Raw genomic sequence first — 11,216 nt, forward strand, 5'->3', positions numbered from 1 at the left:
TTGTTTTCTCCTTTTTATCTAGAGAGAATTATCATTGTTTTCTCCTTGGTAGATCGAGAGAGGTTGTAATTCCTATTTTCTCATAGTGAAATTCTTCTACCGTAGCCCGTGGTTTTTTACCCTATATTATTCAGGGGTTTTCCACGTAAATTTTGTCTCTTTTATCTTCATTTTTATTTTCTCAAATTATCAGTTGCGATTTTGCTCTATCCGATAGCCGTCTTCCGCAACACGAGATTCCTTTTCACTCTGGTAGACCGGTATGCCATCCATGAATCTTCCTTTTCTTCTTCATCTCACCTTATTCTCCATTAAATTTCAGGACAAAAATGAACCGCCTCCAGAGGGTCACTTGCCACAGGCCACCAAAGGTACCCTAAACCATGCATGAAAAAAAAAGGAAGAGAATTTGAAAGTGTTTGATCCAATCTTTAAATTTTTTGTTTCATTTCAGGTTCGGATCACCTGAGAGATGTCTTCGGGCACATGGGTCTTACTGATAAAGACATTGTTTGTTGCTTTATTCGGTGGTCATACACTGATAAACTTGATTACGCCTTCCAACTGTTCGATCAAAGTTCTGTGCGTTCTATCATGCGCTGTTGACATTATTATGATCATTATTTACAGGGCAGGTGCCATAAGGAGCGTTCTGGATTCGAGGGACCCTGGTCTTCCAATCCTCTCATTTTTTATAACTCCTATTTCAAGTAAACCACTCTTTAATGCGTATATTATTGTTGGATTCAATTTCACAATATTGGCAGGGGACAGACATAGGATTTACGGGAGCTAACTTGAATATAGCCAACATGATTGGCATTGTTACCCATGTTTTTTTTTTTTTAAATTCTTGTTTGAGACAGGGAACTTGTGAGTGGAGAGCAAGAAGGTCTGATCCAGTTGCCATCCGACAAAGCATTTATGGAAGATCCTGTCTTCCGCCCTCTTGTCCACAAATATGCTGCGGTGCGTATAATTTCACTTATTTCAGTTTATTTATCCTTGTCTGTTGAAATCTCTCGAGAAATTCTTACACATGACAGTTCATTTCAATTTATTTATCTTTGACAAGACCTTTGAGAAGTATCGAAAAACCTACAAGTATCAAATTTACAGTGGGACGATCATATTCATTATATTTTGTTATCTTACAAATAATTTTGAAGGTAAAGTATAAATGATCTCAACAATATGTATTGTTTTATAAAGTTATTTGGTTATAAAAAAATTATAAAATAATCATTCGATTATAGAGTTTTATTTTGTTAAGTCATTCGATTATTAAAAGTCATAAAATGATCACTCGACTATTCATTATGTTTTAAATTCGTCATTTTTCCGTTAAAAATTACAGTTATCTAATTTGGATGTTGTGATATAATAGTCATTTGAGATTCTGGATCAAATTTTATCATATCACAATTTATAGGTTAACGTTCAACTCATAATACTATCAATTTTTTAACGAAAAGGGCGAGCTTGAAATGTAATGAGTAATCGAGTGATCATTTTGTAACTTTAATAAACAAGAGACTTAACAAAGCAATACTATATAGTTGGAGGATAGTTTTATAATTTTTAATGATCAAGGGATTTAATAAAATAATATTTTATAACTATGAGACTATTTGTGTACTTTACCTTAATTTTGAGGATCTTACGCATGATATCAACATTAAGAGCTGATGTATAAACCTTCATGATAGAGTAGATAATAGAGGAACCTCCTACATAGTTCTTCTCAAGTAAGTCCTGGAAAATAACTTGACGCTGATTATCGTTTGAAAAACTTTCAAAATTAACCTACTGCTACTTTCTGCTCAAATCAGAAAGGATAAACTTTATATTGTCCCAAAAAATTCGAGTAGTACTATCTGAATCTGAAACAATCAAATTATCCGATGAATTTTCGAATCGATTGGAACTTTTGGTAATGAACAACGGTTGTTTTGCCTTACCGGTATGAGGATGCCTTATTTGCTGACTACGCTCAATCTCATTTGAAGCTTTCGGAGCTCGGGTGAGTATTTATTAACCAATCTTTTCATTTCATCCCTTCCACAAATGGTCTTGCATTTTCTCATTCTCTTTTACCTTTGTTTCCAGATTAGCGGATGCTGAATAGGAAACCGACAAGAACATCGAACGTCAGCTTGTTGCTGTGTGCTGGTGTCTGATGTGTCCGTATTTCGTTTTCAGACAATATAATATATATATGGGTACTGTGGTTCATGTGTATTTGCCTTTTGGGAAAACATGTTGATCCAAATTTGTGTCGTGTTTGTACAATGAGCAGATATATACTATAGTATGATGAAATAATCATTTCGGACAAAGAATGTTCACTTGGTGTACGTATTAATGCAAATAAGGAATATTTTCCCGTATTATTTATTTGTTGTCAAATAGTTGAAAATCTATACTAATGTGTAATCACTTAAATTTAATAAAAATGTTTTTTATTAAATTTAAGTTCATTCGTTTAATTTTTCAAGAGAAATTAGTTCATTCGTTTAATTTTTCAAGAGAAATTTACGAAGTATTGTTAATTTGTAAAACTTTTAATAGATTTAGTATCATGTTTTTTAGATATTTATATACAGTTTTAATTTCAAGATAACATCTTCGTGGTGAACGTGGGATTTTATAAAATTTTGGGTCCTTAGGTTTAAACATTTTTAAGTGCATTTCTTATTTTTTTCTTATTTTTTTATAAAAATATATTATTTTGAATTGTTTCAAATATTAAAATAGTTATACAAAATTGTATATTTTTGTTTTAACTTTTAATATTCACATCAATAATCATTATCTACGTCATTATATTATTTAGTTAACGATTTAATGATATAATTAAAATATTATTATTTAAAGTAAATAAAAATTTATAGTAAACTTAATACAAATTTTAAAGTTTAATAATGTGTAGTGTATTTTATCTTAAAATTAAAATGTACAACTGTACTAGATGTATATGCCATTATTGGTAGGAAACAGTTAACATGTTATTGAACGGGCGACCACGGCTTAATGCATAAATGGAAGGGGTGAGTGAATCGAGTTTGAACTAATTAAATTATATTTGTATTTGTTTATTTGTTTTTGAAGTTCAAATTTTGTTTGTGTTTATTTAAGTTTTTAATATTATGTTTGTGTTCATTTATTTATTTTTAAAAATGTTCATATTCATTTAATGTGTTTATTTAATGTTCATGAACGTGTCCATTTAACATTAATGAACATGCTTGTTTAATGTTTGTTTAGTGTTCATATAACGTTTGTTCGTCTATATGTTCAATTTTATTTACGAGCCAAAGGAAAATGATAAAATTACACTATAAAAGTTTAAACTTTTAAATTTCATAATTTAAATTTCATTATATACTCAATTTAATAATTTCTTTCACCAATATTTAAAATGTAAAAAGAATTAAAATGAAAAACAGAACAATAAATAAACTTGTTCATCAGCATAAATAAATAAATAAGTAAACAAACTCATAAATGAAAGTTTGTATATCAACATAAACAAATATAATAAACCTATATTTGTCTTCGTCCATTTATTAAATGATAATAAAATAACTCAACCAACGGTGTTGATAAACCTCATTCGCTCATCCGAGTCGTCTCCACTCTGCTATCTTCTCCAGCGTCCGATCCCCTCTTTCCTCCCATCCGTAATCCAATCTCACCATCTCCCGCCCTTTTTATTTCCTTTTTCATTTTCCCTTCACTTAGGTAAACTTCCCTCCCTTTTCCCCCTTTCACATTTCTTAGGGTTTCGTTTCGAAACAAGAGATATAATCATTTTATTTTTGATGTTCGGTGATTTGTCGGAAATAGGATTTTCGCCATGGCTGAGGCACCGGCTCCGGCGAGTCCCGGTGGAGGAAGTCACGAGAGCGGTGAGCAGAGCCCGAGGTCCAACGTGCGAGAACAAGATAGGTATCTTCCTATTGCTAACATTAGTCGTATCATGAAGAAGGCGCTTCCTGCCAACGGGAAGGTCGCTAAAGATGCTAAAGAGACTGTGCAAGAGTGCGTCTCCGAATTCATCAGCTTCATCACCAGCGAGTACGGAATTTTATCAACTGTTTTTAGCTGAATTTATTTGATGAATTAATGAATTTATGTGTAATTGGTCATAATTGATGTACAGAGCTAGCGACAAGTGTCAGAAGGAGAAGAGGAAGACGATTAACGGGGATGATCTGCTATGGGCTATGGCAACTTTAGGGTTTGAAGATTACATCGATCCGCTTAAGATTTACCTTTCCAGATATCGTGAGGTAATTATCTCAATACCTTTCTGTGTTAATTCATCTGCTTTTCTCCTGGTTCGTGCTTTGGCTGCTTACAAAGGGGGTGGGGAAATGAAGAGTTATTTTGGATAAAAAAATTCCTGTACGTTGGAGGCATAATTCAACAGCTTTACAAATGGGTTTGCCACTTATCTATTTAACTAATTGTTTTAGCCTAATAGTACTTACTTCGGATATCTTTGTTTAATGGGCATTTGAAATTCATAGAATAATCAATTTGCTAATTGATTTTCTTTTGACTCAAATGATAATTGGCCATATGAAAATAATGGGAAAGAAATTGGCTTATGGATAGTGAAATATGTAAGATTTCTATGTTTTGTTCCTTTACCTGTGATTTCTATGCTATGTTAGTCTCTCATTGTTTGGTATTCTCTGGCGTGTATTATGTGTTTTATTTACTAACTTTTTATTTAGTCATAATGAACTGATTGATGTTTTTCTTTCCCTTGGTTCTCATGGTTGATTGGCCCATTGCAGATGGAGGTTAGTTAATACTGGCTTCTTCAATTCATGTTGTTACTTCATTAAATATTTTAGAGCCTCGGACTTGTTTTCTCCAAGCTAACTCTCTGATATGGATTTGGCTTGCAAACTATTTTGTTTAATAGGGTGATACCAAGGGCTCGGCTAAAGGTGGAGATGCATCTGCTAAGAAAGATGTCCAACCAAGCCCAAATGCCCAGGTGAAATACATGTTTTCCGTTACTCCTACATTCATCTTAGTTTTGTTCTCATGGTTCCACTTACTATTTGCCTTTTTCTTCTTAAATCAAGTTCACGCATATGCAAACTTTGCCATATTTTTATATGATTTTCTGCTAAATAATTCTGGCAGCTTGCTCATCAAGGTTCATTCTCGCAAGGTTTTAGCTATGGGAATTCTCAAGTAATCTCTCACTCTCTCACTCCGTGTGTGTGTGTGTTGCCTTTTCTGCATCATGGCATATCAATTCATGAACATAATAATGGATCTTTACATTTATCCATCTTTTGGAAAGTGTGTATTTATGATTGTCCTACTCTTTGTTTACTTATATGTGTAAAATGCTTTCCATTTGGGAAAATCCTTGTTGGCTGTCGTGTACCCTGGTGTGAATAAAGCTATATTAGGAGTTCATCCATTGCTTCATTCAAACATTGATATGAGAACTGATTTTTATATAATGTATAAAACAATTGGCATAATTGGTGGTTTAAATTATGGAGAACCTCTTTATACATTTCACATGCTTTAAGTTTTGACCAGTAGAGTTTGCGAGTGAAGGCAGACATGATCCTGAAGGAGTTGGTAGATGTTTGACTTTCTGTTATCATTTGGAATACATTCTTGTTTATATTGCTCAACTCTTGTTATTTACTTATTCTTGATGCTACCACATTCATGTTACAGAATTGAGAACAATATTAAGGTGCCCCTATTTCAACAGATTTAGAATTTCGTCATGGAGCAATCGTTGTAACAATTAAATTTTTAGCAATCAACAGCTGACGCTTTTTTTTCTCTATGAAGCATGATCTTCAATCCTTGCATTTCTGTTTTAAGACCTGTAGCAATCAACAGCTGATAGTTCTAACATCTTGCTATTTTTGTAGTAACGAAGCTGTCTGATGGTTCTGATCCAAGGCACCGAGTAGAGATCACCCCTACGGCAATTCCAATCATCTAAACCCCGTTGAATATCATAATCCGGTGCTGCAACAAATTCCTGTTTGATGTGAAAACTGACATTTTGGATGATTTGCATTCACCTATCTTGTAAGTTTCTATATTCTAGTAATGTTTGTATGTCAGATGTTCTTTGTAATAGATTCTCGTTTCACAGAACTGTGTAAATCTTAGGGGGGGGGGGGGTTCATTTAGATTTGAGCTCAGGGGAGGGCACATTATATCTGTTGTGTTAGTGATATTTCTTACGTACTCGTGCTTTTCTTCACCCTATTATTCTGACTTTGGAGGCAAGATGGTAAGGTCGTTTATCATTGTTATGGATTGGGTAAATTATTAGATTGGGTTATGATATGACTTTTTTTTTTTTTTAAATTTGAGTTACCTTAATTCATCTCTAATTTATTATTGAAATAATATTCTATTATATTTTAAAGGCATAACGATAAAAAATATTTTCTTAACCTTTAACTAAACAATCACTTTGACAAATATTTTTTTGAGTATTTTGATGTCAAATATTTTATTTTTTGGGATAAAAAATCAGAAAATCATTACTTAAATAATGGTTGACACATCAAAGTAAGGGTATTTTTGTCTTAAAATAAAATATTAAGGACAGAATGCTCTAAATAGAAATAAGTTTAAAATGTCAGGGTTAATGACTGGATGGACGTGGTTCACTTCCAGATGTTGCCACCCAAAGCTGTACGTCAACCTAATTTGCTTTTGTGTGTCCCATTGTGCGTATCTTTCTTCACCTCGACGTATAATTCGGAGCTTTGGGTATATCATATATTTGGTTTTCTGTTTTTATATTCTTTTGGTATGAGATTCCTAACAAACCCAAAATTCCATCTAATTATATAACACGTCCTTTATTTATAATTATCTCAATATTTCTCTTTTAGACTGAATAGTATCATCAATCTTTTCATTGGCGCAATTTGTCATCAAATCTTTTTTATTTCCAAAGTAATTGAATTTTGAAATTTTATTATTAAGGAAAATATCTTGAAACTGAATTTTAAAATTTTGTTGTGATATTTTACTACTTAATTTAAATTATTTACATAATCAAACATTTTATTGATGGCTCCAAATTTTTTTATAACAATAGTGCTGCTTTTATTGAGGAAGCCAAACCATGTAACAGAAAAGGGAAAATTCGTAGCAAAACTACCAGTAAAAATAAGAAGAAAAAACCGGTTACAACAAACGAGAAAAGAAAACTTGGTTACAGGACAAGTCAAATACCAAATTAAAAAGAAAAAGTAATGCAATCTGATAGAGAAAATAAATAAAGAACGATAAAAGTGGTATTGGAACCTTCAAACAGAAATGAGTCTGCGACGCAACAAAGTTCATCGGAGGGCGAGCTCCTAACACAAGAAGCCAAGGTAATTAATGCATGCAGGTGAAAACAAAACACAGTCGGAGAAGAGTCTGGAATATGTACTCCGACAAGTGTTAGAGCTCAAAGTCGAGCCTAATCAGGTGGATCTACCCACCACATGTCACGAGCAACTACTGCTTCAATTTCAAGAGGAGCTTCCTCAATCCACACCATTTGAGCTTGGAAAGAACGACCATCCTTAGCTATGGCATGTGCTGCAGCGTTTTGGGAGCGATGAACAAAAGAGAAAGATAAGTTATCAAACACCCTTGCCATTTTATGGACATTCGAAACTATTGCTCTAATTTCGGTTCTATCATCTGTTGTACACATTTTCCTAATAATCATTTGAGTATCTCCTTCAACAATAGCTCAACAGAACCCAAGATCACGAGTTAGACAGACTGCCTGCTCACAAGACCAAGCTTTGGTTGCCTCGGGGTTGGGTATATTCTGATTAGGAATCGAACTCACCGCCATGGTAAGACCATCGTTGTTTCTAATGATAATCCCAGAAATTGATGACTTAAAGGATAAATCAAAACTTGCATCAAAATTAGTTTTTACCCAATTAATCGACGGAGGTGTCCAACGATCATTGTTTAACCTTTGATGAACCACTGGTAGAAAATTGCTTGCATCATGTTCGACCATGAAATTTTTAATAAATTTAACAAACTCCCAAGGACTTTGGATAAAATTATCATGCATCCTCTTGTTTCTATAAGACCATAACGCCCATAGTGCCACCACGAAGAGCTTAATTTGAGTATTTAACAAAGCATTGAATAGATTATATAACAATAAAATCCACCAATGCTCTGCAGGTATTGGAGGAATAATCAAATTGAGATAAGTTAATACTTGGTGGAAATAATCACAATCCTGAACAAGATGAGCAACAATTTCATGGTCGATGTTGCACAAGATACAGATGCGGGAAACATTCACTCTACGGTTGAGAAGATTAGCAGCAGTAGTGATATAGTTCTTGAAAAATCTCCAACAGGAGATTTTGATCTTTGGTGGTAGAGGGAGTGCGCTTTTTGCAAGGAGGAGGGCTCGCCTAACATAACACAAGCCTCTCCAAGAAGGAGTTTGTAACCACCCTTAATAGAATATCGACCTGAAGAATTTTATCGCCATATTAAAATGTCTTGTTGAGCTGTTCTAGGGAGAGGGATACTGATAATGGTATCAGATTGATCATCATTGACCAAGGCCTTAACCCTATCTACAATCCAGGTATTAGACATAGGATCAATTAAATCTACAACTATTTTGTAACGAATATCAATCATGTTAACTTGTATTTGACCGTTACCAGGCCCAGGTAACCAATCATCGTTCCAAATGCTGATGAAAGATCCACGTACTACTCTCCTACCGACCCCTTGCTGCAAGAAACCCCTAGTGCACCAAATAATTCGCCAAGCATATGATGGGTAAGATCCTAAATCAGCGTCCATAAATGACTTGTTAGGAAAATAACGACCTTTTAGTACACGCGCTAATAAACAATAAGGATTTAAGAGTACATGCCAACCTTGCTTTGCAAAAATAGCTATATTGAACTTAGCTGGGTCACGAAAGCCCATACCAGCCGAATTTTTCGGTAAACAAAGATCGTTCCACTGAGTTCAGTGAATTCCTCTTCGAGTGCCATTATTATTCCACCAGAATTGATTTAAAATATTCTCAAGCTCTCGACATAAAGATAAAGGAAATAGAAAGCATTTCATGGCATAAACAGGAATCGATTGAAGAACCGATTTTATAAGGACTTCTTTACCCCCCATAGAAAGAAAACGAGTACTTCAGCCATCAACTCGTTTAGTGATTTTGTCACACAACCCAACAAAAGCTTTACGCTTCTGTTTTCCTATCATAGCGGTAAACCTAAATATTTTCAGGATTTGATGAGATGCGAACACCAAATAAGTCACCAACTAAACCACGTGTAGGTGTTGAAGTATTACCACTGATATAAATCAAAGATTTGTCAAAATTAATTCTTTGACCTGAAACAACCTCATATTCAACAAGTATGTCTTTCATAGCAGCGACACCTTCAGGGGATGCCTCGCCAAATAAAATGCTATCATCAACAAACAATAAATGAGTTGAATTCTCCCCATACCTGCCAACCTTATAACCAGTCAGAGAACCGGCTGACTTTGCTGCATGAAGAAGAGAGGAAAGACCTTCGGCACAGAAAAGGAAAAGATAGGGGCTTAACGGATCACCTTGGCGTAATCCACGTGAAGGAAGGAATGAGTCACCTGGGACACCATTGAAAACCATCGAGTAAGACACCGTGGAAACGCTGCTCATGATCAGCGAAACCCATCGCTGCGAAAAGCCAATTTTTAACATTACTTCTCTAATAAAAGACCACTCTACCCAGTCATAGGCCTTGCTCATGTCAAGTTTCAAGGTAAAAAATCCTCTCCGACCAAGCTTCTTAGATTTCATGGAATGCAAAACTTCGTAAGCAATTAACACATTATCTGTAATGTGCCTTCAAGGAATAAAAACTCCCTGAGTTTGATTAATACATTCATCTAAAAGACCACGTAACATGTTCACAATCGTCTTGGCAATAATTTTATAAAGAACGTTACAAAGACTGATTGGGAGAAAATGAGACATTGAAGAAGGGGAGGTAACTTTCAGCAGTAGTACTATGTCGGTACTATTGATGGAGCTCATACCAGCTTGATCATTTAAAATAGCAAGACAAAATGATGTGACTTATGGACCTACAATCTACCAAAATTTCTAATAAAAGTGTCGGAAAACCATCAACCCTGGAAGCTTTAAGATGTTAAAACACGTGTGATTAATACTTTGTATATCTTCATTATACCATCATGTACATCATCCTTTTATACAATTTAAAAACAAACTAATACACTAACTAACTTCTAACTGATCATTAACTAAATAACAAACTTTCTAACAAACTTTTATCACCTCAACACTCCCCCTCAAGTTGGTAGTCTAAAGACATCTTTGACTCCCAACTTGGAGATTAAATATTCATGCTGCTGAATACTCAAAGCCTTGGTTAAAACGTCTGCTAGCTGATTTGCAGATGAAACAAATTCTGTACAAATCACCCCTTCTTTTATTTTCTCACGAATAAAATGGCAATCTATTTCAATGTGCTTCGTCCTCTCATGAAACACCGGGTTTGCTGCAATCTGCAGTGCTGCCTTGCTGTCACAGTAGAGTTTAACTGGCTGAAGATCTTTCACACCCAAGTCTACTAACAGTCCTTTTAGCCACACAATTTTTGCTGCTACCATCGCCATGCCTCTGTATTCCGCCTCTGCTGATGACCTTGCTATGGTATTCTGCTTTTTTGACTTCCAGGAGATTAAGGAATTTCCTAATTTGACACAAAACCCAGTAACCGATCTCCTTGTCATCAAACAAGCTGCCCGGTCAGCATCACAAAAGGCTTATAGTTGATATTGTCCTGCAGAAGACAACAAGATCCCTTGACCAGGATTCTTCTTTATGTACTTAACCACTCGAAGTGCTGCTTCCAAGTGCGAGCGTTTTGGTTGCTGCATGAACTGACTCAGATGATGTACCACAAAAGTGATATCTGGTCTTGTATGAGTGAGATAAATCAGCCTACCTATCAACCTTTGGTAGATTTCTTTTTCACCCTGCAACACTTCATCATTTATCTTCTTCCCATTATTCTTGATTAAACTAGAATCATAACCAGCAGTGGTAAGCTTAATATTCTGCTCCATAGGTGTACAAACAGGTTTAGCACCTCCTAATCCTGTTTCTTCTATCAGCTCTA

The 11,216-nt window shown here is 34.6% G+C and overlaps 2 protein-coding genes across 3 annotated transcripts; both read left to right on the forward strand.

The window, feature by feature from the left end:
• The first annotated feature begins 240 nt into the window (after window positions 1–240).
• On the forward strand, window positions 241–1,071 carry LOC120129801 (L-ascorbate peroxidase 2, cytosolic-like). The gene is made up of 4 exons (XM_039147214.1): window positions 241–371; window positions 455–541; window positions 631–710; window positions 867–1,071. The coding sequence occupies exons 2-4, from the start codon at window positions 473–475 to the stop codon at window positions 1,069–1,071; spliced, it is 354 nt and encodes a 117-aa protein (XP_039003145.1). The 5' UTR covers window positions 241–371; window positions 455–472.
• Window positions 1,072–3,583: 2,512 nt separating this feature from the next.
• LOC120129760 (nuclear transcription factor Y subunit B-8-like) lies at window positions 3,584–6,336 on the forward strand. Of its 2 annotated transcripts, XM_039147185.1 has the most exons (7): window positions 3,584–3,744; window positions 3,850–4,080; window positions 4,166–4,295; window positions 4,809–4,814; window positions 4,940–5,014; window positions 5,167–5,217; window positions 5,925–6,336. In XM_039147185.1, the coding sequence occupies exons 2-7, from the start codon at window positions 3,860–3,862 to the stop codon at window positions 5,925–5,927; spliced, it is 486 nt and encodes a 161-aa protein (XP_039003116.1). In that variant the 5' UTR covers window positions 3,584–3,744; window positions 3,850–3,859; the 3' UTR covers window positions 5,928–6,336. The 2 variants fall into 2 exon arrangements, with proteins under 2 accessions (XP_039003116.1, XP_039003117.1); XM_039147186.1 differs by lacking the exon at window positions 5,167–5,217.
• Window positions 6,337–11,216: the final 4,880 nt, after the last annotated feature.

Source organism: Hibiscus syriacus, unplaced genomic scaffold (genome assembly GCF_006381635.1).
Source record: "Hibiscus syriacus cultivar Baekdansim isolate YM2019G1 unplaced genomic scaffold, ASM638163v2 tig00110503_pilon, whole genome shotgun sequence".
NCBI classification, from domain to species: domain Eukaryota; kingdom Viridiplantae; phylum Streptophyta; class Magnoliopsida; order Malvales; family Malvaceae; genus Hibiscus; species Hibiscus syriacus.

Excerpts from the sequence above, each read along its gene's own strand:
- LOC120129801 (XM_039147214.1), top strand. The coding sequence starts at position 473 with ATGTCTTCGGGCACATGGGTCTTACTGATAAAGACATTGTTTGTTGCT. Across the intron at positions 542-630 it reads TATTCGGTGGTCATACACTG|GGCAGGTGCCATAAGGAGCG; the intron begins ATAAACTTGATT and ends CATTATTTACAG. Across the intron at positions 711-866 it reads TTTTATAACTCCTATTTCAA|GGAACTTGTGAGTGGAGAGC; the intron begins GTAAACCACTCT and ends TGTTTGAGACAG.
- LOC120129760 (XM_039147185.1), top strand. The coding sequence starts at position 3,860 with ATGGCTGAGGCACCGGCTCCGGCGAGTCCCGGTGGAGGAAGTCACGAG. Across the intron at positions 4,081-4,165 it reads ATCAGCTTCATCACCAGCGA|AGCTAGCGACAAGTGTCAGA; the intron begins GTACGGAATTTT and ends ATTGATGTACAG. Across the intron at positions 5,015-5,166 it reads AACCAAGCCCAAATGCCCAG|CTTGCTCATCAAGGTTCATT; the intron begins GTGAAATACATG and ends TAATTCTGGCAG.